At 35.6% G+C, this 26,628-nt stretch overlaps 1 protein-coding gene across 1 annotated transcript; it reads left to right on the forward strand.

The window, feature by feature from the left end:
* Positions 1-2,284: 2,284 nt before the first annotated feature.
* On the forward strand, positions 2,285-26,628 carry LOC119542180 (killer cell lectin-like receptor 2). The gene is made up of 8 exons (XM_037846741.1): positions 2,285-2,378; positions 4,191-4,307; positions 5,366-5,455; positions 6,344-6,583; positions 7,542-7,684; positions 9,202-9,305; positions 18,321-18,477; positions 26,148-26,628. Exons 2-7 carry the CDS (start codon positions 4,193-4,195, stop codon positions 18,439-18,441), a joined length of 813 nt encoding a protein of 270 aa, XP_037702669.1. The 5' UTR covers positions 2,285-2,378; positions 4,191-4,192; the 3' UTR covers positions 18,442-18,477; positions 26,148-26,628.

Genomic DNA, 26,628 nt, shown 5'->3' on the forward strand with positions numbered 1-26,628 from the left:
AATCCAGGATTAGTGGAAAGAGAAGAAAAGACCCAGCAGCAAGTATTCCTAAAGTATCCAGATTCCATCCATGTACCTTTGGTTACGTTATTGAGTTAAATTAGTATCTGCACATGATAAATGGAAGACCTCTGTGGTGATTCAGAGATTAAGGATTGTATTGGGGAACAGAAGTAGGTCAGTGGTGGGCTAAACAGCAGTCAGCCTGTTCCGGTTTGCCAATGCTGCCATTTTGCAAAACACCAGAAATGGATTGGCTTTTAAAAAGGGGGTTTATTTGGTTACAAAGTTACAGTCTTAAGGCCATAAAGTGTCCAAGGTAAGGCATCAACAATCAGGTACCTTCACTGGAGGATGGCCAATGGCATCCAGAAAACCTCTGTTAGTTGGGAAGGCACATGGCTGGCATCTGCTCTTCTGGTTTCAAAATGGCTTTCTCCAAAATGTCTGCGTCAGCTTCTAATGGCTGTCTTCAAAATGTCTGTATAAGTTGCAGGAAGCTCCTTCTGTCTGAGCTTATATAGTGCTCTAGTAAACTAATCAAGGCCCATGCTGAATGGGTGGGGCCATGCCTCCATGGAAATTAATCAGAGTTATCACCTACAGTTGGGTGGGGCCATACCTCCATGGAAATTAATCAGAGTTATCACCTACAGTTGGGTGGGTCACATCTCCATGGAAACAACCTAATCCAAAGGCTCCAACTTAATCAACACTAATAGGTCTGTCTGCACAAGATTGCATCAAAGAACATGGCTTTTTCTGGGGGACATAATATATACAAACCAGCACACAACCTAACCTAGACTGGGTTCTAGTGGTCGTAATATGCAGCAGACTGTGTTTGTAAGGTGGTTTGGAGGAGAGGGGTGGAAGGCATGAGCAAACTGAAGAATGGGAAGGCTTTCTGGAGTATGTAGTGTAGTAGTGGGCTAGAGGTTGGTAAGGGAAAAATAAGCAAGGAATTTGGTCATAGCCAGGTGAAATACAAGTGGGGTTTGTCTCTGCATCATAAACAATTTCCCTGCTATTTTCTGTCTCGCTCCTCATCCCTACACCCTTCATTAGACACCCTTCATTAGACATTGTTCAAAGGGCAATTTAAGTTGGTGTCATAGAACTGTACTTCAGAAGATTGGAAAGTCCTGAGTTAAATGAAAGTGAACTTTGATGAGAGATTTGGGTATATGCTGGCAAGGTCTGGCTCATAGTAACAAAGTTATAGAAACAAATTTCTTTTTAGTCTTCAACATGTATGGAAATATGAATGGAAATATGAGGCCTAGCTTTAAGTTTGTAGAGGCAGATCTTTGAAATAAGATTCGTGAGTGGGGCTAATTCACCAGTATCTCATCTTAAAAAAGAAAACGTGAACATTTTCGTACACAATTGATGGAGTATAAACAGGAACAACTTTTCTGGAGGACACTTGATAACAATTATCGAATTTGTTACATTTCTAGAAAATTTTCCTCAGAAAATATTCAAAAGTACAGGTCAAATATTTTTTATACTAGCAAAAAATTAGAGCAACCTAAATGTCTTGCAGTAGGGAATTGCCTACCTAAATTACAGTATATCCATGTGTAGTAATAACTATATGTGGTTTTTAAGTGCATGGTTTAAAAGTATATTTTTTAATGAGAAAATTTATTTTATTAGGAAAAACATTTGAAACATTGGATGTGTAAAATGTAAAATGAAAAAAATGAATAATATATATAAAAGTTATATGGAATATAGTATATACAGTGAAATTATGGATGGTTTAAAATAATTTCTATAATACATTTGTCTGTAATAACCATAAATCAAGAAATGAATAATCTTTTCAAATAGTAACAAATAAATGAAAGTTTCTAACAGAGATGCTGTTATTAAAACTAAGACTTGAAGAATTTAATCATGAAATTTTTGTATGTATGTATATGTGTTTATATATTTACACATACGCATTTTAATCATCTGTTTTTACTAGTAACTTTTAAAAAGTAAGTTAGTTTTTTGCTAAAGATTTTAGTTCCTGTTTTCTTCAAAGCTGTGTTCCTTTATCTTCTCAGTCCTCAAAAATGGATTTTGAACGATGTTTTATAAAGAGTATTGCGTGGTTGGTTGGTTGAAATGAAGGAAGTTGTAGTCCACGACCGTCTTTCCTCTCCCATCAGCATCAGCTTTCATCAGACAATTTCCTCTCATCACTTTGATCAAGGGGAGGGGCTAAACATTTAGAGTTGGAGTATTATTCAGAGGCAATTCATTTCTGCCTTTAGTCTTACAACTCCATCCACCCAAGGGAACCAGTCCTGGAAAGGCTAGCCTCTCCCACCTCATTTTGAGTCAGCTTTGTCCACCTGCATCACAGCACAGCACAGATACAGGTAATATCCATGTCTACTCCTTCAGATCTTTGTACCTGATTATCCTATTGGTTCTATTTATTAGAAAAGACTCTAGGAAAAACAAGAATCTGGCTTTTATTATTATTTTTTTCACAAATGACTTGGCCTGAGTATGGGATTCTCATTCTCTGTTGATTGCTTTTGAACTGCCTTAACTCTGAAGGATGTGAAAAATGTTTGCCGTTCAGCATTCATAGAAAGTTATTTTCTCTTTCTCAATATGCTCCAATTTTTGCTTCATGTTATCAAAATAAAGAAGAGGGGTGTATTAATTTCCTGGGGCTGCTGTAACAAACTACCACAAATTTGGTGGCTTAAAATGAAAGAATTTGGAAGCCAGAAGTTTGAAGTCAAGGCTTTGGCAGATGGTCCTTTCTGAGGCTCTTGGGGAGAATCTTCTCCATGCCCCTCTCCTGGCTTCTGGTAGGTGCCGACAAACCCTTGTTCTTCTTTTGCTTGAAGCTGAATGGCTCCAGTGTCTGCTTCCATCTTAACATGGGTTTCTTTTCGTTTGTTTTTGTGTCTCACATCTCCCTCTCTTTTTTCTTATAAGGGCACCAGTCATTGGGTTTATGTGCAATTTGTTTTCCATATTTCCTGTTTCTTGGATATCATTTTCTTTTAAATTCAGTTTTATTGAGATATATTCAAATACCATACAATCATTCATGGTATACAATCAACTGTTCACAGTACCATCATATAGCTGTGCATTCCTCACCCCAATCTATTTTTTAACATTTTCCTTACACCAGAAAGAATAAGAATAAAAAATAAAAACAAAAAAGAACCCCCAAATCACCCCCCTCCATCCCACCCTATTTTTCCTTTAGGTTTTGTCCCCATTTTTCTACTCATTGGATATCATCTTTTAACACTGATTAATGTTAGAAGCCAGGTAAATTTTAAATATTTACTATTTAATAATTTCTTTCTATGTTGGTATCATTAATAGATTGAATCCTATATGGATATTATCTGATGACTGCCTGTTGACAAATTTTATTTTCACATATGCTTCTCTGGTAGTAACATAATGTACCAGAAGTTTTTTTCTAAAATTTAATGTATAATCAATCATTTGTGATTAAAAATACAAGTGTTTGGGCTCCAACCTAAGAGATTCTTATTTAACACATCTTGCATGGGGCATTGGAACTTGAAAAATTAACCTATTCCCTCAAATAATTCCTTTGCAGATGGTGTGTGAGATACACACTGAGAAACACGAGTAGCGTCATGTAATAATTGGAAAAATGCAAGAACTTAGTTTATATTTGTATGTAGGTCAGAATGTGTGCATTGAAGAGAAAAAGCATTCTGTGTTTGTTTTTTAAGCCAAGAGACATATTATTTATGAATGTAGAATTTGTTTTTGCACCTTAAATTGGTAGTTTTAAAAGTGTTTCAGTGATTTGAGACAGTACCAATTTTGCTTAACATATGTACATGTATGTTGAGCATTTTGAACATTTTTAACATTTGACTGGGTGAAGAGGACAATAATTTATTGGAAGAATTTTGAAATTATTTCCATACTTCCTAATAATAATGGCAGTAAGTACCATAAGCGGAAATGATTTTAACAGAAATGTTGAAAGGTTTTCAATTTCGTATATAAATCAGACTCAGTTTATAGGCTTTAGGCATTTGGAGGAGTTAATAAACACACACAAATTCTTCTCAGCATCAAATCTTGGTATTCTATAGGCTGACATTTTATTTTTTCCCTGGACAGGAATCATCCTATTGCAAGTTTTTAATGCAAAGTATTTTCTCTTCTAAACCCAGAGATGAGCGATCAGGAAGTGATTTATTCAACCGTGAGTTTTCTTCAATCTCCTTCAGAGTCACAGAGCAGATTAAGGCATGCTGGTACTCAAAAGCCCGGGAAAACTGATCACAAAGGTATATTCTAAGCATCTCGATTCACCTGTCTCTAGTAGATTGTCAAAGGTTCGATGTTTGAAAAAATTTTTTTCTATTTGTATTTCAGGTTTTCATCTGGTAAAATGAGGATATAATGCAATAGAGTAGAACAGAAGTCTTTTTATAAACTTTGCTAAAGTAATTAGCAAATTACTTTAAATTTGAGAAGTAATAGAATGTTGTCTTTCGAATCTGGTCAGAAGGAATTTGTGATGCCCTTAAAAGTGAAAGAGGCTAGAGTCTGAAGAAATCACTTCATCTCCTACAGAAATAAAAATGAGACAATGTTTAAGAAATGGAAAATATGTGCTAACAACGTTTTTTATTCAGACAAAGGATATTTTAGGAGTCTTCAATCTATAAAACCTTAGTGACAGTGAATCAGCAAACATGTTCAAATCAAAGGGGCTTTCTAATTTTTCTATTTTATCTCTGCATCTTCAAATATTATCAAAAACTCTAATGTGGGAATAGCTTTTACTGTTTTATCTTAGTGATAAACAGATACTAACTTTCAGATACTTAGCACCTCAAAGTAAGAGGATAAATATAGTACTTTCTAGGGGAAAATAGAATTAATGGAAATCAGGGAAAGTTGATCTTTAGAAACTCCTTTTAGGATGGATTCTGATCGTATCTCCAACTTCAGGTGAGGGCCTCAGTATATCCACTGTTGGCTACCAGTGTCTCGAATATGATGGTGGCTTTTTTCTCTCCTTTTCATGCTTGGTTGTGATCACTGGAAGGCATATACATGCCAGTGTGAATTCTCACAAATTAGTGTGTCAGTTGCCATCTGCGTAAGGGATGTTTTTGAAATCTTATAACTGTTTTAAGTAGAATTTCTGCAGTGGGTGAAATGTGAAACTTTAAAACGGGTAATTACAAGGTTACAAATTTAAGTCAATTTGTATGATATAATTTTTTTTTTTTTAATTTTAGAGAAGACTGTCATTGTTTCAAATGGTGTCCAAGGTTAAAGATAATAGTGGGTCTGCCTCTTTTCTGATGATTATTTTCTCCCTTTTTCTTCAAAGAGTTTTCAGTGCCCTGGCATCTCATTGCAGTGACTCTGGGGACCCTCTGTTTACTACTGTTGATCACAGTCACAGTGTTGGGGACAAAGAGTGAGTAATGGAACTATATCCTTCTGCTCTGAGTAACAACAGCAACCACCATCAGTTGTTCCCTGGCTATAATCAGGGGATGTCCCAGCTGGCTATGGACTTCTTTGTGTCAGTTTCCTTTTATTTACCTATTCCCATCGACTGTAGCTGTGAGAGCTGTTTCATTCTGTACCGAATGTGGTAATATTCTTCCTGATAAAGGACTTAGAAATATTCTGCCATTGAGTTTAGATCATTCTGAATCTTAAACATTTGAGAAGCAGCTGTTCAAAAGGAATTATGCCTTCCTCTTGAGTCTCTACCTACATGAGGAAGTGGTTTAATAGAAAGAGTGATTCCATACATGGACGTTAAATAATCCTCAATTCAAGCCTCATCTTTTATTTGATTTCCTTGATATATTTAGAGAACATCACCGATAACTTACACTCAGACAAAATTATAGCTCTGGATCTACTCACTTTCTTTTCTCCTATGGATAGCCTATCTGCTCCACTAATAATTGTGCTCTCTCTTCATGTTTCTTAGCTCAGATTTTTATACTCAGAAAATGAGTTGCTAAATGTTGACTGACTGAGTTTTATATTGGTACATATGTGCAGATGATGTGCTATTAAAAATAACTTAAACAGAAAGGGAAGGTATTGCCATGATAATTTTATTCACATATCTTATTTTATTTATTCAACACTTAAGCTACTAATACTGAGAAATTTGATGTTTCCATTTCTATGGTCAATTCATTGAGGTGTTACTTTCTAAATGTCAAATTACTAATTAAAGTAATGAAATGGATGGTTGACAAAGTGAGAACATTTCTTGTGTCTTCAATTTCAATATTTAAGCATTATGAGTAATTTTTTGTTATAGCTGTGTTATTAATTTTAGTTTTTCAGTATATTCAGGAAAAACATCAACAGGAGGAAATTCTACGAAACCTCAGTCAAAACTACCACATTATGCAAAATGACAGCTACTTAAAGGAGCAACTTTTGGCAAATAAGACTTCAGAATGTGACATTCTCAAAAATGAATTTCTTCAGCACAAAAAGGAACTGGACTCAGTCTCTGAAAAAAAGAAACGTCTTAGAAAAAAGAAGATCTTTTTAAGATCTTTGCAAAATGCAGGTATGAGGGAAATCTAAATGAAAGTTTACATAATTTTGCCCTATGTCGTCTCCCTCCATAAGTTTTGAAATTTGATAGGCAGGTTTATGATATATGCCAGTGATCTATGGGTCTCCTGAACAATTTTTAAGTTCTCTCAGATATAAGAGAGGGTATTTGGGTCTGCTTGTTTCAGTTATGGGATTGAGAACCCCGGGAGCCGTGTTTGAATTAGTGGAACCCTATCTTTCCTGAAACTCAGTGGCAGTTCTTGTATTCCTGTTGTTCCCAGAAAAGTTTCAGTTCCCCCCAAAATTTAGATTATTTTGGACCTGTGGGGAAATTAGAGACTCCGACTTTGTTGCTGACATGGAATATAGAAGCTGGCAGTAAAAATTTACTTTGGCTAAAGTGGACAGAAGTGGCTTTTATTTGGATGTAGTTGTGTGTATTTTTCATATTCTTCCTTGATTTTGTAACAAGTATACACTTCCTGAGGTACATCTGCAAGATTTGCCATAGATTTTATGTTTGTGCAACTCTGCATGATGATGCTATTAAAAATACCCTACAGAGTTACACTCACACAGTAAACTCTGTTATCTTGGGTAATGATGGAATGAATTGATCTAGGTAATCAAATATCTGTGTAGTATTTAAATTTCACAAATAGCTTTTGGATACTTAATCTCCTTTAGATATAGATATAGTTGTTAATAGAAATTTATTGTCTCTATTATTAAAGGATTAATAATATTTTTAAAATTTGGGATATTATAAAATATATGAGGAAAAGGAGGAAAAGAAAACAATTCTAAAAAATGTTTCTTTTATTTAGAATGCACTCCAGAATCTTAATGAACCTCATATTATCATTATATTTAGTAAGCTTTTATTTAGGTATAAAGGACTGATAAATATATGATTCTGATTAATACCAGATGACAAGAAGTTTAATGATTCACCTTATATATTGTAGGTGTCCTCTGTGAACACAAATGGTTTTGTTGGGATCTAAAATGTTATTCTTTTATCACTGGATATAAACAGTGGAACGAATGTAAACAGATTTGCAAAAAGTATGGATCATCCCTTTTGAAGATAGATGATAAAGATGAACTGGTACTATAGACTGTTACATTCACTTTTGTTCTCTTGGACTCTGTCTCTCATCCTTGGACCCAAGATATTGAGGACAGTGGGGAATGCAGAGGGAGGAAATTGCAGCTGTTCTTTTTGTTGTGTATGTGCTTGAGCAAAACTTGTATAATTTCCCAGGAGACCCCTGCCTGCTAATAGGCATATGATCTGCTACTTACTAAGCATTCAGTGCATATCATCTATTATGATGATGACTATTATTAGCCCCTTTAAGATGCAATTTGTATCTTAGAAATCATCTCCCTTTTTTAGGAGTCTATAGGAGAACCCCACCCATAAGAAGTTATGCTTTTCCCTTGATAGAGTACTTAACCCTTTGGCAAATCGCAGCTAGGAGCCAGCAGCTATTTATCTCTCTAAGGTGGCAATGAAGAACTTTGTGGCAAGATTGTCTAGTAGTTTCTGTTAGGAACCCAGGAGCCAGTCTACCTAGGATCAAATCTAGCTCTGCTGCTTACTGGCTGGGTGACCTTGGGTAAATTACTTAACTTCTCTGACCCTCAGTTTCCCCATTTGCAAACTAGAGATAATGTAATGATGAAAAGAAAAGCAATAACAGTTTTACAAATTTGCCTCCTGGTGATTTTCACTGCACCTGTAAGTTGTATCTACTTGATCAATATTCTTACATATTACATCGAGATGTTTATATTTTTCAGAAAGAATTGTAAAAAGAAATATGGTAATGACAATATTGAAATTGTCTTTTTTATATGTTACTATTAAAAACAATTCACCTGCAAAATGTGTTTTTACAGAGAAATGTTTGCATAGATCAGCCTGAAACCTTTATTTATCATGTAGAACAAAAGTACAAAATTTATATGCAAAACTAACAGATGTTTTAAATCGCTACATAAAAGAATTCATGATATTAGGTCATGAAATAATTTTTTGTTCCATGCAGTGAAAAGTAGTTAAATTTAAACGTTTATTTAAAAATATGTTTGGTCACTTAATCAGACATTATGTACTGTCTCTCTTTTGGCTTACACATTTTTGGATAAACATACTGCTCCTTTTCCGTTCACTCTTTAACTTATGAACACACACACATACAAACTTTTTATTTTAAAAAAATTGTTTTTATGATCATTTTTTCACTTTAGAATATATGATGATCATTTTCCTACATATTTAAATATTCTTCTGGATCATGATTTTTAATGGTTGCAAAAGTGTTATAAATGATTTTTTAAATCTTCCATTGTTGGTTTATTTAAATAATTTTCCATATTTTAAATAATCTATTAGACTGACACCCATTTGTAACATAAATAAATAATCTACTGGTGGGAAATTATTTCAGATAATGAAAATATTGGGATTGAGGGGGAGATGCTTTTCTAGGAAGCTGAGAACTGAAGGATAATACAGAGAGTAGCAGAGTCCTGGCCATAGAAGTAACTGACCCCTTTTCTTAGCCTCTTTATTCATCTAACAGATGGGAATTCAATCATATTTTATTTACTTTATAGGATATCATTCAACCCCAAATTTGTGGAAATAACTACTGGATTGGCTTGTCATATAATGAAAAGGAGCGCAAATGGAAATGGGAGGACAATAGCGCATCTGAAGTGTAAGTCTGGAATACATTCAAACTGTACCATGGGTGTGGGGTTGGAAGGATTGTATCAAAGAAGAATCTATTCTCATTTCCTTCAGCTTTACTAATATTCAAGTAGAAGTCACTGGTAAGAATGAGTAGAATGATTACGAAAGCGTTCCATGAAGTATAATTAAAAAGGAAGAGAAGTGTCATCCAGAGTTATTGGTAATAATGAAAGTGTGATGCTACATTCATTCTCCGAGTTTGTGTGATGAGGTACACAAATAGGAAACAAAATCATAAAGCAAGGTGATGTGAAATGATTGGGGCATTCTGACTAAGCCACAGCAACCTTACTCTCAACAACAAATAAGTATCTTGAATATCCTAAAAATTCATTTGGAGCGCCTTTATGTTATTAGTTTACACATACACACACACACACACACACATTATTTTTCTAAGACTGGCAGGTATGAAGTAGGTACTCAAAAGATAGATTTTAGCTAATTAACTGAGTGCAAGGATTACAGCTTGTGCCTCACTATAATTCTTCTATTTTGAAGTGTGGTACTTTATTAAATAATAAAAATAAACGATGATGTAGAAACAGCCTCCATATGAAAATAGATCACTAGCCAAGTCCAAGACACATCAAAGTGGGTTCCATATCTCGTTAACTCCATCTGAGCTGATAAATCTCCTCTGTAGTCATAGAGGCTGCTTGAGGTTAGACCCCAGGCCAGGCTTTATCTACCATGCTGGTAGGCAAGATGATTAGGATCTGGAAAGTCCATCTCCCATTTGTATATCAGATCAAATGATTAAACATAGGATTTGGGCTGTGGGTGTGGGTTCTGTACAAGCAGTATTTGTATTAACCACCATTTAGTAAGTGCCAGACTCTTTACTTGTATTATTCATAACGCTTATGAAATATATAAATATACACCCCAAAGTCTCTAAGATAGGTATCAATAGTCCTATTTTACAAAGGAGGAAACTAAGACTTAGAGATGTAAAGACCTTGCCAAAGATCACTCATTCAGTAGAAGGACTGGATTGTGTTGTGAATCCAGGCTGCTTTCCCTCTGAAGCCTTTTACTGTGCTACAGTGGGGTGGAATATGAGGGATTAGAGAGGGATCGTAAATAATGTTAGTTGGGAAGTGTAATGTTAGTTGGTATTCCGGTATGCTAAAGTTGATGTTATGCAAAATTCCAGAAATGGTTTGGTTTGGGTTTTATAAAGGGGATTTATTATGTTACAAATTTACAGTTCTAAGGCCATAAAAAGGTCCAAACTAAAGCATCAATAAGAGAATCCCTTCACCAAGGAAAGGCGAATGGTGTCCAAAACACCTATGTCAGCTGGAAAGCCATGTGACTGGCGTTTGCTGGTCCTTTACTCCCAGGTTCTGGTTTCAAAATGGCTTTCTCCAAAATGTCTCTGGGATCCTGTCTCTCTTAGCTTCTCTTTCTTTCAACTCCTGTGCATCTTTACTTGTTCTCCAAGGGCATTTCTCTAAGCTTCTGGGGGTCCTCTCTTAGCTTCTTTGGGGCAAACTCTGGATTACATATCTTAGCTTCTCTCCAAAATGTCTCTCTCGGCATATCTGAGCTCCTTGTTTCCCTGAGCTCTCTTAAAGGACTTCAGTGATCTAATTAAGACCCACCCAGAATGGGTGGGGTCACATCTCCATGGAAATAATTCAATCAGAGGTCTCACCCACAGTTGGGTGAGTCACATCTCCATGGAAACACTCAATCAAAAGGTTCCACCCAACCAGATTGGATTAAAAGATCATAGCTCTTCCGGGGTCCATAACAGTTTCAAACCAGAACAGTTGGCTAGGGATATTATGCAGCTCAAGTGGGCACTAATGTGGTCTGGATATGGTTAAATTAAATTTTTATTTCATACAATGCTAACTGAATTTTTTAAAAAGTTAATTTGTCATTATTTGGAGAGGTTTTGCCCTAGACATGTCTTTTTAGTTTAAAATATAGCTTATCTACAAATAGTATTTGTAATGTTGCATTCATACGGTGTATTTCGTTCATACTGTTTTACTAACAATAATAAAACCAACACCTAAGAACCCATCAACCAGGCCCCAAATAGAAAATTTCTATATTCCAAAACCCCTCTAGCCCCTGCCTGATCAAACCATATTATATTAACAAATCCATTGTCTTTCTTATAGTTTTTAACCATCAATGTATATATCCCTAAACAATACATTGCTTAACTTTGTCTGATATTAAACTTTATATAAATGGAAGCATACCACGTGTATTCTTTTATGGCTTGTTTCTTTATCTTAGTAGCATTTTTTAGATCCGTCTATATAGATGTGTATATGGATAGTTGATTTATTTTCATTGTTGTAGAGTAGTCCATTGGATAAGTACACTACACTTTATCCATTCTACTCTCAGTAGAGCTCTGCTTATTTTTCCTTTTGTTTTTTATGCTATAAATGCCACTTGAAACATTCTTGTTACACATATGCAAAATTTTAAGTTCTATACAGTTGCACAATCCCTTATCTAAAATCTCTAAGGCCAATGTGTTGCAGCAATTCAGATTTTTTTAGGTTTTTAAAAGGTGCTACAGTGTTTATTTTGTATATTTTTAACATCCTGAGTAAGGTCTAAGATAGCATACATAATCAAACCCATTATTATTCATACAAGGACTTATAAGAAGATTCCCATTAGGTGGGATACATTTAAATTTAGTTATATATATTGGTTTAGGTGAGGTCTTAACACAGAATGTATTTCAAGTTTTCCATAAACGTAAAAAACTTTGGTTTTCAGAGTTTTTAGATTTTGGAATTGCCTATAAAGGGCTGATGAACTGTTAGAAGTGGAATTGCTTGATTGAAGTGTTTGAAAATATTGACTAGGAATTCCAAAGGGATTTCAGTGTGGTCTTACCAAGTATATTTCTACCAGTAGTGGGATGAGAATGGCCATCGATCCACCCAATGATCAACATTTTTATAGTCTGACTTTTTAATTTTGCCAATCTAGTATGTGCATATGACATCTTCTTGTAGTTTTAATGTGCAATTCCCTGATTTCTAATAAGTTTGAACACTTTTCATGTTTATGGGCTGTCTGTACTCCCTCTTCCATTAAATGATCATTCTTTTCTTTTTCCCATTTTTCTGTTTTAGCTTATCTTTTTCCTTAATGATTTAAGGAGTTTTCTATAAGTTTGAGATACCAATCTTTTTTTTCAGATATATGTGTTAATACCTTCTCCCACTTTGTGGCTTATCTTTTCTTTTTTTTTTTTTTTTTTTTTTGCTATCTTTCAGTGAACAGATGCTTTTACTTTGATGTAGTTTGATCTGTTTTTTTTTATGTCTTGTGGTTTTGAATTTTAAGAACTTCTTCCATTTTTATCTACTAAGAGTTTTATATCTTTGTCTTTTTAGTTCTTTAATTAACTTGGAATTGATTTGTGTATGGTGTGAAAAAAGGAATTAGGGATTTATTTAAAATTTTTTTTTGTATAGATTATCCCAGAGTCATTTATTAAAATGTCCATCCTTTCCCCACTGATCTTTAGTGTTACCTCTGCCATTTATCAAATGCCCATGTATATGTGTTTTTTAATCATTTTTTGTTGTCAAATATAACATACATATATAGATAGAAATGATAACTTTCCAAGAGCAATACCATAGAAATACATCATGCAAGCACCTATCTATATTTGTGATGCTGATCTGTGGGAAACAGGCTTTTAAACAACCCCTTTCAATCCTATTTGCCTTCAATACAGCTTTGATACTTATAATCCCATTAACAAACAATTGTCACCCCTACCCATTGCCATACCTTTGAATTCACCATCATTATCATATCTGAACTTATTAGATTATCATTCTCCTTCACCAGCTACTGTCTATCACTAGGTCCCCAATATTCTATATTACAAGACATTGATTTTACATTGTTCAGGGAGGTTCATAGAAGAGGTAATATACAATATCTTTCCTTTTGTGGCTGACTTATTTCATGCAGAATTATATCTTTAAGTTTCATCCATGTTGCCATATGTTTTAGGACCTTGTTCCTCCTTACTGCTGCATAGTATTCCATCGTATGTATATAACACATTTTGTTTATCCACTCGTCTGTTGAAGGACACTTGGCTAGATCCTTCAAGTGCTTTATAATTTTCTGTTGGCTTCAGGGCATTAATTGCCTTGATAGGGTTATTTTGGGAAGTGCAGAATTATTTGAGCATTTGTATATAATTTGGTTTGCTGGAGTGCAGTTTCTCAGTTCTACCAGCAGGTGGCACACTCACGTAGGTGTTCCCCAAACTCCTCCTGTGTGGTGGGTGGAGTCCAAACCAGGTGGGGAACCAAGCAGTGCACCTGATCTCCCTGTGCTCTGGGGAATGCCTGTCCTGGGGCTGCAATACACCCCTGAGCAGGTAAGTAGGGAGACCAATCAAGGGCACGTCGCCTACGCCCATGAGTCTCTGGAGTGTGGGAGTGACCCCTGATTGCTGGCAGGGCGCCTCTGCCTTTTCCGCTTCTTGCACCCTCGACACTTCCGTGGGGGGAGGAGAGCAAACACTAGGCACTGGGTTCCCTCAGGGGAGCTCCCTGCTCTCTGTCCTTGGAGAATCACCCGCCAGCAAACTGTCTAGGTAGGTGCAGGGGAGTGGAGAGCTGCTGCTCACTCCCTTGCCTGGCGGAGGTGGTTTTGCTGCTGTCAGCGGATGGGAGGGGGTGTGTGGGCTGTCTGGACGGGGAACAAACTCACCGCGTCCCCCAGCCGCCTTCTCTCCTCCGTTTTTTGTCGGTGTCCCCTCCTTGTACAGTGGGGGACCCTCTATGGCCGGTCACCCCCAGAAACCGCAGTCCCTGGTGTCCTCCGCCCCCTTTCTAGTTGCCTTCTCTGAGGAGAAGCCCATTCCACCTCACCTACTCCGCCATCTTCCTGGAAGTCTGTGGGTTTATTTTTGTGTTTTCTATTCTGATTCATTGGTATATGAGCCTGTCCCAGTTCTAATAAGACACTGTTTAATAATTATAGCTTTCGAATTAACTTTGATATATGATTGAGCATGCCCCCCTACCAACTTGTTCTTCTTCAGAAAGAGGTCAGTTTTGGAATTTTGGACTTCCGTATGATTTTATAATCATGTTGTTAAGCTCCATCCAAAACCAACCAACCAACCAACCAAACATCAACAACAACAGCAACAACCGAAACTCTTGGGTTTACATTTAATTCTAATCTGCTATTATGCTGTTTATTGATTTTTTAAAAATCTTAATTATTATATGTTTTATTTCTAGGAATTCTGTTTCATTTTTTCAAATCTTTCTACTTATTCATATTTTCAAGCTGTCTTTTATTTTTGGAATGATGTTAAAAATACTTATTTTACACTCAGTAGCTGATAATTCCAATTTTATTGCTTTTGCTGACTTTTGCTTATGATGCAATTTTCTTTCTGTGTTAAGTGATTTTTTTTCTTCTTGAGCTGTGTGGAAATTATCTGAGGCCTAAGATTAAGATGGCTTCCTCCAGAAAGAATTTGCTTTTATTGGATGCCTTGGTGCACTGTGAAACTGGGCTACTTTTAATTCTAAATTTGGGCCCCATAAGTTGTGCAATTTGGGGGTGCAAACCTACAAAAGGTGTCATGCAGGAAATTACCTTGATGTAATGGTAGCCTCCAAGTTCACTCCCAGGCAAACTATCCCAGAGGTTACAGAACAAAAAGACTCATAGACCAAATTAAGATGCTCAAATCACAGTTTATTAAACAACTTAAAACACACCCAAGACTTGAGATAAGGCACAAATAGGTGAAAAGACCACATTACCTCAATACTGCCTTATACACTTGTCATATGGCCTAGCTCCTTCCCTGATGACGATGTGGTTTCTGTTATCAGACTTGAGGTTCGAGTAGCAGGCCCAACGGACAGAAGGCACTTGTGGGCAACACACATTTTCTCTATTGGGAAATGCAGGAGCATGTTCCCCTGGCTACAGCTGCAGCTTGCTAAAGAACCTGAGGACAGTTATGAATTTTATTTGCATTTCTTGGGCTAAGGGCCAGGATGGATATCACCAAAGGTTGGTGAACTTAACACCCCATGTATGTTGAGTGCCTGTGTGTCTCATGCATATTTTGTGCATGAAATTTGGTGTCTACTTGGTGTTTTCTTCCTTTTTTGTCTACATTCAACATGCAGTGCTCTACTTACTTTATCTAGGCCTGATGTCACATAGATTGCTAACTTTCGCTTATCCATACTTAACACATCTAATGAGTGCCTCACAAACTTCTTGATTTCATTTGCAAGCTACATGAGGGATGCCTTATGATTTTGGATTCCTTAGATGAGATTATTCTTTGCCCTTCTGCTTAAATGCAAGGTTCAAGATAGGCCATTTAAATTTTATTTTTATTGAATTCTTTTTACTATTCTGTGATGGTTGATACTGAAGGTGTAGCTCTTTGCAGTCCCAGCTCTATGTAGCTAATCTTATGTTTAGAATTCCTATCTTGAATGGACCTTGGGCTTTGTCCTATATCCCCTGAGTCAATGAGAAAGCAATGCTTAAGTTCATTATCTTCAGCAAATCTTGATCAAGGAGAAATTTGGCTTCAGTACATCACTTAACCTTCTGGGGTCCCACCTCTTTTGAAACCTTAGCTTGAGTGTGAATCTGCTTTTTGCCAGTTTATGGATTTATTCAAAAAGATTTTAAAGAACTATTTCATTAAGCATTTTTAATTGTTTTCAATATGAAGGTAGTTCTGGCACATAATCCACCATTTTTCAGAAAGAGAAGTCCTGTTCTAGGTTTTTTTCACTGATCCATTTTGTTTTAGCTATAGCTGTTAAACCTGTGCCCTATGGGGTAGGGGGAGGAAAAAAAAAACAAAATAAAAGAAAACATCAATTTAAAAAACCTCGTCTCTATATTCCAATTCATTTTTCTGTTTGTGATATACACATATCTCATATCTACATGTCTCAAATATACATAACCTAAAATTTCCTGTTTTAGCCATATTCAAATATATAATTCAGTGCTGTTAATTGCATTCACAATGTTATGCTACCATTACCACCATTCATTACCAAATCTTTTTCATCATCCTATTTAGAAACTTGTACAATTTAAGCATTAGCTCCCTATTCCCTATTCCCACTCCATTCCCTGGTAACCTATATTCTCAATTCTGACTGTATGAGTGTGCTTTTTCTAATTGTTTTATATCAATGAGATCATACAAGGTTTATTCTTTTGTGTCTGGCTTGTTTCATTCAGCATGATGTCTTCAAGGTTCATCTATGCTGTTGCATGTATCAGAACTTCATTCCTTTTTATGGCTGAATAATATTCCATTGTGTGTATACCACATTCTTTATCCATTCATCAGTTGATGGACAGTTGGGTTGCTTCCATTTTTTGGCAATTGTGAATAATGCCACTATGAACATTCGTGTGCAAATATCTGTTTGAATCCCTGCTTTCAATTGTTTTGGGTATATACCTAGAAGTAGAATTGCTGGGTCATATGTAATTCTATACTTAACTTTCTGAAGAATGCCAAACTGTCTTCCACAGGGGCTGCACCATTTTACATTGCCACAAACAATGAACAAGTGTTTCCATTTCTACAAATCCTCTCCATCACTTGTAATTTTCTGTTTTTTTTTTAGTAGTAACCATTCTAGTGGGTATGAAATAGTGTCTCATAGTTTTGATTTCATTTCCCTAATGACTAATGATGTTGACCATGTGCTTTTCTGTACTTTCTGGCCATTTGTATATGGTCTTTGGAGAGTTGACTATTCAGGTCTTTTGTCCACTTTTTAATTGGGTTGCTTGTCTTTCTGTTGTTGAGTTGTAGGATTTCTTTATACATTCTGGATAATAAACCTTTACCGGATATGTGGTTTCCAAATACTTTCTCCCATTGTGTAAGTTGTCATTTTACTTTCATGATGAAGCCCCTTGATGCACAAAATTTTTAATTTTGATGAGGTTTTGCTTATCAGTCTGTTCTTTTGTTGCTTGTGCTTTGGGTATAAAGTCTGAGAAAGCATTCTCTAACACAAGGTCCTGAAGATTCTTCCCCATGTTTTCTTCTAGGAGTTTTTTTTTTTTAAATAGTTCTGGTTCTATATTTAGGTCTTTGATCTATTTTGAGTTGATTTTTGTTTGTATATGGTGGGGAGGGGCCTTTTTTTTTTTTGCCTATGGACATCCAGTTTTTCCTGCACCATTTGTTGAAGATGCTATTGTTTCCCAATTGTGTGGTCTTTGCTACCTTGTCATAAATCATTTGGCCATAAATGTGAGGGTTGATTTTTGAACTCTGAATTCAATTCCATTGCTCTATATGTCTGTCATGTGCCACTACCATGCTGTTTTGATTACTGTGGCTTTGTAAGAAGTTTTAAAATTGGGAAGTGTGAGTCCTTCAACTTTGTTCTTCCTTTTCAAGATTGCTTTGACTATTTGTGGCCCCTTACTCTTCCATACAAATATGATGATAGGCTTTTCCATTTCTGCAAAGAATCCTATTGGAATTTTGATTGGGAATTGCACTGAATCTGTAAATTGCTTTGGGTAGAATTGACACCTTAACAATGTTTAGCCTTCTAATCCATGAAAAGGGGATGTCCTTCCATTTATTTAGGTTTTCTTTTATTTCTTTTAGCAATGTTTTGTAGTTTTCTGTGTACAAATCCTCTACGTTGTTGGTTAGATTTATGCCAGGTTTTGTATATTTTAATTCTACAGCAATATTGCAAATAAATTTTGCCTTTTGACTAAAAATTCCTGTTGTGCAATAAATGGGAGATTATGGGTGAAATCAAGAGGCCATTATTCTATTTAATGGTCTAAGAGCAAAGGAAGCTATTTTAGTCATGAAATGTGGTTAACATTGTCACATTCTAGATGTTTAGGCAACAGAGTGAAAGAAAAAAATCAAGATTTAAGCAATTGACCATCTGTGTTTTCTGTTCTACAGTAATTTTGCCATGAGTTTTTCTTCTGGGAGAGGACAATGTGCATTTTTAACCTCAACAAGAGTAACAGATATTGATTGCTCTAACACCTACAACTGTATCTGTGAGAAGAGAATTGATTGAACCTCCCTTGGTTCCATAGAGCTAAAGATGACAAAGGTGAAAATGGAATTTTTTTCACTTTTTGTTTGTTTCCTGTGTTAATTTTGATTCCTTACAAATAAACGTTTTGGACTGTAGTTCTTAGTCCATTGTGGAAAGATATAGAGATGATTTGGAAGAGAAAGAAAACTACTGCTCTTTTGGATCACAATTTGAGAAATCAGATGCTGTCTTGCTTCATGGGAAAAGGAAAAGATTTTGTCTTTGGAAATCAGGTGTTCCTTTCTTTAATGGCTCTGAGAAATTATTCACCATTTTTATTTCCCTGCACCACCCAGAGAAGCAATTAGAGGTCCCTGATAAAGGGTCTGGTCTTTTCCTTACCATTAGTAGGATAAATGCTTTCAATATCCCCTGGCTTTGATAGATAGCACAATTAAAGAACTGGAAAATATTTCTTTTAGTTTTTTCCATCCAGAAGCTTACCTCTCACTTTTTTTTTTTAATTTAATGTTTTACTGTAAGTTCAATCTTACAGAAAAATTGCAAGTAAAGTACAAGGAACTTCAATATAACATTTACCCATATTTACTACTGTGTGTATTGCACTCTACCTGCGCTGGAGTTCTCTTTCTTTCTCTCTTTGTCATTCTCAATCATTGCTGCTCCATTTGAGAATAAATTAGGGGCATTCTTTCCTTTTGTCCTTAACTATTTTCTAAGAACATGGACTTTGTCTTAAATAACCAAATTATCAAAAGCAGGAAATTTAGCATTGATATAGTCCTATGATCTAATCTATGATCTATTTAAATTTTGTCCATGATCCTGATAATGCTGTTTACAGGTATTTCCCCCTGCTCAGGATCATGCAATGCATTTAGTTGTAATGTCTCTATAGTTGCTTTTAGTATGGGACAGTTCTTAAGGCTTTCTTTGTCTTTCTTGACCTTCACATTTAAAAAATCAGCTGTATCAAGGCATATATTACATATAAGAAAACACACCTGTTTAAGTGTATAGTCAATGGGTTTTAACAAATATATACATCTCTATGGCCTAATGGTACAGCGACTGATGAACATAATGGTGAACTGTGGTGTATGCATACAATAGAAAATTGAGCAACTACAAGAAGAGATGAAGTTGTGAGTCATGTAACTAGGTGAATGGATTTTGAGGACAGCATTTTGAGTGAAGTACGCCTGAAACGAAAAGACAAGCATTATAATGCCTCATCTAATATGGACTAACTATAATGTGCAAACTCTGAGAATTGAATCTTAGAGCACAGGTTATCAGGGGAAGGCTTAATGTAAAGGTCCCTAGATTGTAAGCTCTTACAGCAGTCACATCTATTCCTGAGTTGTAAAGATTATCCTTAAGCTCTGAGATGCTGAGCTCTTTGTGTATAGCCTTGTCACTCTGGAACTTTGGGTATATGTGTAATACCTGAACCTCAGAGCTAGAGCTCAGCAGCTATGAATGTCAGTATTACCTTATATGGCAACTGTTAAAAAAAAGCTGGAAAAAGTTCAGAATTCAATTAGAGATATGAATGAAGCAGATCTGGTTAGGACTAAGGCAAATCAGGCCAAAGGGTAAAGGACGATACTGTATTTTAAAACTTCAACTTCTATGCGAGACCAAGGGAAGAGATGTTTATTTGGTGCAGGATCTATATTTTCTGTTTCACACTAAACAATTTAACTTGTACGATCAGTTTATTTAAACACCATTAGTACAGGGAACTTTGAATAGGAAGTGAGAGCTGGTAGGTTTATACAGGTTAGGATGAAATCCCAATACATCCCAAAGTAATTTGGGCAGAGAATAAAAATGTATTTGCAGGGCCCCCCTGAGGAACTGGGGAAAAATGCGGGAATGTTGGACTTCCCCACCTGGGTTATTACTGATATTCTCACAAACATTGAGGAGTTCCTATTCAGTATAACAAGCCCTCGATCTGGGGGTTTTCCCTTATGATGCTTGTTACTGCAAAGGGGAAGGCTAAGCCTACTTATAATTGTGCCTAAGAATCTCCCCCAGAGAACCTCTTTGTTGCTCAGATGTGGCCTGTCTCTAAGCCCACTCAGCAGGTAAACTCACTGCCTTACCCCCTACCTGGGGTGTAAATCCAGCTGGCAACGCAGGACCTGACTCCTGGGTCTCTGGACCCGGCATCATGGGATTGAGAAGATCTTCTTGACTAAAAGGGGGATGAGCAATGGAACAAAATAAAGTTTCAGTGGCTGAGAGATTCACATGGAGTCGAGAGGTCACACTGGAGGGTGTTCTTATGTGCTATGTAGATATCCCTTTTTAGTTTTTAGTGTGTTGGAATGGCTAGAGGGAAATACCTGAAGCTGTCAAACTGCAACCCAGTAGCCTTGATTCTTGAAGACAATTATGTAACTATGTAGCTTACACAGTGTAACTGTGTGATTGTGAAAGCCTTGTGACTCAGGCTCCCTTTAGTGTGTGGACAGATGAGTAGAAAAATGGGGACAAAAATTAAATGAAAAATAGGGTGGGGTGGGGGGATGGAATATTTTAGGTATTTTTTTTTTAATTTATTTATATATTTTTTGGAGTAAGGAAAATGTTCAAAAATGGATTCTGGTGATGAATGCACTACTATAGTTGGTACTGTGAACAATTGATTGTACACTGTCGATGATTACAGGGTATGTGAATATATCTCAATAAAGATTATAGGGTATGTGAATATATCTCAATAAAACTGTATTAAAAAAAGAACACTCAAAAATATATATACACCTCTTTAACTACTGACACAATCAAGATACAGAACATTTTCATCACCCTCAAACTTCCTTCCTTCTCCTTTATGGTCAATTACCATCCACTCTGGCTCCAGGCATCCAGTGATCTGCTTTTTGTCACTATAAATTAGTTTTGCCTATTCTAGAATTTCATATAACTGAAAACATACTCCATGTACTCTTTTATATCTGGCTTTTTTTGCTCATTATGGTTTTGAAATTGTCATATTTTTTTGTCTATCAGTAGTTCATTCCTTTTTTAACTGAGTAATATTCCGTTTTATGAATATACCACAAATTGTTTATTCATTCACCAATGAACATTGGACTTTTTTTTCCAGTTTTTGACTATTATGAATAAAGCTGCCATGAACATTTGTGTGCCAGTTTTTGTGTGGGCATATATTTTCATTTCTTTGGGGTAAATAAGAAACTACCAGACTGTTTTCCAATGTGGTTGTATCATTTTACTTTCTCACCAGTAACATATGAGAGTTCCAGTTGCTCCACATCCTTGCCAACACATGATATGGTCAGTCTTTTTAATTTTGGTGGGTGTGAAGTGGTATTTTATTGTGGTTTTTAATTTACATTTCCCTAATTCCTAATGATATGGCTCCATGTGTTTATTGGGCATTCCTATATCTTTTCTTTTTTTGTAAAGTGTCCAAATCTTTTGCCCATTTTAAAAAAAAATTGGGTTTGTGTCTATTATTATGGAGTTGTAAGAATTCTTTATGTAATGTGGACATAAGCCCTTTGTCAGACAGATTTAGATACAGATCCTTATAGCAAACATTTTTCTCCCAGTCTGTCTTGTCCTTTCAATTCTTATTGTGTGTTTAAGAAGTTTTCAAATTTGATGAAGCCTAATTTATCAATTTTTTTCTTTTATAGTTCATGCTTTTTACGTCCTGCCTAAAATATTTTTGCTTACATGAAGATCACAGAAATTTTCTCCTCCTCTTACTTCTAGATGTTTTATGGTTTTAACTTATATAGCTTAACTTATAGCTATTTTAAGTTAATTTTTGTGCAAATGTGAGATAAGGGTCAAGGATCACTATTATTTCATACAGATAATATTTTATTTTAATTTTTACAGATTGAACCCTCTTGATTACTTTTCATGGGGTACACTAAAGGCTCAGTTTACACAGTGAAAATCAGAGACAAAAATCACTTGAGTCAATTCATCACAGAAGCATGAGCAGGAATTGATGGAAATGTGAATTAATGTACCACATTTGTTCCTGTTTTGCACAATACATTGCTAATAAGGAACAACACATTGAACTTGTAATGTCATTTTATTGTAATGTGGTAGCAATATATATATTATCATGTAGCTTTGCTTATGTTTCCAGATTTGTGGCTATGTCATATATATACATATATAGTTGTATCATACATATGTATTATATATATTATGTATGATATAAATATTTTGACCACTATTCTTTTATTCTTTTACTGAAAGATTAGAGTTGTACAGTCTCTCTTCCAAATAATTTACCAAAGCAATGACACCTATAAAATGGCAATATGTCAGTATATACAATCGTTGGAAAATTGAGGTTTAGTTTCTTTCTGATAAAATTTGAATTCATAATTCTTTTCTAAGCAGAGAATTGTTTTGTGCATTTTCTTTAACTGTCTGCCACCCTGGAGGTGAGATCAGACAGGACATTCTTGTCTCCTCTTAGTTTTCTCTTGGATTTTCTCTGTCATCATGCAAAATCTGGGAAAAGTAAGACCTTTATATGGAAACTACATGTATAGTGATTACAGAGATTCTTAGCTAATTCATTCACAGTTTGACTAGATTATTTCCTATCATTCTCTTCTCTCATTCCTCCTTTCCCTTTTTTCTCTCCAGCCTTCCTGCTTTCCCTTCCTCCCTTCCTTCCTCCCTTCCTTCCTTCCCTCCTTCCTTTCCACCCTTCCTCCTTTCCTGACTTCCTCCCTTCTTCCCTTCTTTCTTTCTGTCATCTATGGTAATATTTTTTTCTTCATTTATCAGTCACAAATACTTATTTCATAACAGCTTGTCTTTGGCTCCATGTTGTAGATGGAGAAGCAAAGATCTGTTTGTTGTTGTTTTCATTGTAAACTTAAGTGAGAATTCTGACTAGAATAGCTTTCAGAATAGCTCTGAATATTTTTAGTTATTCTTGATATCTATTGTCTTCCTGCTCAGTATCTGTCAGGGAAAGCGAATCACTCTCAAGTCTATTTCTGACCAAACTATCTGCCTATGAAACTTTCAGGTTAGGACAGAGTTGTCATCAGCTAGAGGTTTTGTTAACATCCTTAATTTTATCTAATGGAGATTGATATGTGAAATTCAAGAACAATGAGATAAACACAGAATACTAATATTTTAAGGAAAGGGAGTGAATCTTCTGGATTAGAATATTTTCAAGTAGAATTGAGTTAAATTACAAGCAGGTCATCGAGTGCAAGAATTTCTAATCTGGTAGTGGAATAATCCCGAAGCCTCCAGGGTTTCTTTCTTGTAGAACTGAATAAAGTGAGTTATGCAGACTGAGAAGAGGAAAGTAGAGCAGTAAGTTTATCTTTTCCTTTTTATAGAAATAATTTTTATTTTTTGTTGAATGTTTGTATCATTCTTTTTAGTTGTCCTTTCTTTTTAGTTCATAAACTATAATTATATAGGGCTTCATTTGCTCTCTGGAGGAACAGAAACTACTGGTATATGAGGTTTTTTTTTTTCCTTATGTGTTAAAAACTTTTTTTTTAGATGAATAGTTCATATTTTGTTTAGAAACCAAGCCATTCAAGGAAATCAAATTATTCTTTCTTAGCTACTGAGTCAGAATTAAAGAATTCTCTTTCTTTTGTGTTTTCTTTGCTTTAAATGTTTCCTTTAATAGAGCATTCATTTATCTCTTTATTCATTTGCTCAGTAGTTGTTTAACTGGTACTTACTATGGGCAGGGCATAGCACTTGTCACCTGAAATTGTAAAATAAATAAGTCACAGCCCTTTCCTCTAGGGAACTCAAACTTCCGAGGGCAGAAATATCTACAAACAGTTGAAATGCAATGTGAAAACAAATAATTGGGGCATAATTAAGGTGCTCTAAGAACTCAAAGGCAGGGTGGAGTTAACTTTGCTAAGACACGGGGTGTTACCAGGGGAACCTTTTCAATGGAATCCACTCCAGTTCAGTCTTGAGGATGAGTATGTGTTTTGCCAACTGGACACAACAGGGAATAGCTTTTCACTTAGAGTGATTATTGCACAAATGTGTGATTTATTATGGACTATTAAGCACAGCTAGAGGATAGGATTTGGGGAATTGCTTAAGGAGTTATAGGAAGGGATGACAACGTAGTGTTCAGCTGGTGTGGGCAAATAACAAGCATTTATTTGTTTAAAGAATGGATGTCTGAATGAAAGCTATAGAGAGATCAGAGAATCCTAAGATTTTTGCTCAGGCCCAAACCACTTTGCTCTCTTCATGATGCACATCACAGATACTCATCCTGCTTCCCTTTTCCATTTAAAGTTGTTACTACCCATGCTATATCTTAGTATAACTGCTAACCCTGACACACACCCCTGATGGAAGTTTTCTAACTCAGATTCTTTTAAAGGATGTTACTGACAGCAGCTACAGGCAAACTGGCAGAGGACAGCAAATACCATACAAGTAATATAGTTGTAAAGTTTTTCTTTATCCACTATATACATTGTTATGTCATTCCTAACACCCTTTCTGAGAAGTAAAACAACACTCTTTGACCTCTGGCCTTCACATATATTTTGGTGTATAAATAGTAGTAGCCCTTTAAAATTTGCTAATGTCTAGTAAAATCTTGTCTAACCCTTAATTTTAAGATGGTGGAGACTGCTGGCCAATCCATGGACCATTTCAAATCACCTTTTCTCCTGCCATTTCCTCAAGTTACTCACTTTCTCAGTTCCCCTGGCAGCTAGAGTGTCCTTGTGACCTGCCTCTGGCTATTGAAACTTATGATAAAGTTGGCTAGGGGATTTCTGGAATGGATTGCATTGCCTCTATTTTCTTTTTGCTGTCTTAAATACTGACAAGATACCTGGGGCTTTGGCAGCCATATTGTGGCCATGAGGTTGTAAACAGGCCAAGGGTGGATGATTGGAAATATTTAGAGATAATTTACGTTGATGATGTTGAGTCACTGGATCAACTTCTGAACTTACTCTTATGTATATCCAGATATATGTCTAAGAATCATCTATCATTTTTGTTACCAACTTCAGTGGGTCCCTCACCACAGCAAAGAGGAAACTGACACCATTAAAAATGCAAGCAAGTGAGAATGGACTTATATGAAAAACAGGATGGAAAAATCAGAATAATTCTGGATTTATCATCACTGTAAATATGAATTATGTGTCATTACAGTACACAGGACGTGCTATGCTACAGAACAAGATGTGCTTGAGATTAAAAACAAAATGAAAGCAAGAAATATCAAAGTAGGAAAACCTTGTGATTTGTGATTTAAAAATAAAAGGGTCTTAAATCTCCAAAGGTGCAGCTTCTTGGCCTCCCTTTTTCCTGACAGCTCTGCTTTTATGAATTCTGTTTTAATTTTCTTCTGATCATAGCAGAGGGAGAGCCTCTTCAAAATGGCAGTCCCTCATCTTATCACCATATAGTTTTGCCCACTCAAATCAAATGGTTTCTCTATCTATCACTAGCACATCAGCTTTCCTCAAATCTATAGAAGACTGCACATGTGGGAAACTCTAATATAATTTTTGCTTAGGAAGGGCCTTCAAAGGAATTCTTATAAATGAGAAAGAAAGTCTACTTAATATATGGTTTTGATCAACAACTATTTCCCATAGATCGTACAGGATGTATGAATCATTACATAAGTTTTTCTTTACCTGTATCTTACTTCAATATTTTTCTCTCCTCTCCAGAAATGACTGAGCAAGATTTACACAGAAGTGAAGATTCCTATTGACAAAAGGAAGAAAACACAATCCAGAACTTTTGGCAGGAAATATGATTGTTGTTAGCATCTATTCTCATAGAATCATCAGAATCATCAAATCAAAGATTTGAACAGGATCTTAAATGTTCAATAATCTATTGAATTTGTAAATTTCTTCTCTTTCCAATTTCCCTGCCAGGTGGTTGTCCACACCTCCAGGGAAATGGAACTTATTTTTTTCCTAGGTAGTAAATCACACATTTTAAATGCTCTTAGAATATTTTTAAAAATTTTGAATTAAAATATTTCTTCCGGTATCTTATACCCACAAATCCTACTTATAAACCTTTTAATGGTGGAGAACAAGTATTATCCTCAGGAGCATCTATACTGCCTTCTGAGGCTGAAGTCCACAATCTCAGAGCAGCAGGGCATCCTAACCCTGAGAATTAGTTATAGAGCAGAAA

Source organism: Choloepus didactylus, chromosome 8, assembly GCF_015220235.1.
Source record: "Choloepus didactylus isolate mChoDid1 chromosome 8, mChoDid1.pri, whole genome shotgun sequence".
NCBI classification, from domain to species: Eukaryota; Metazoa; Chordata; class Mammalia; order Pilosa; family Megalonychidae; genus Choloepus; species Choloepus didactylus.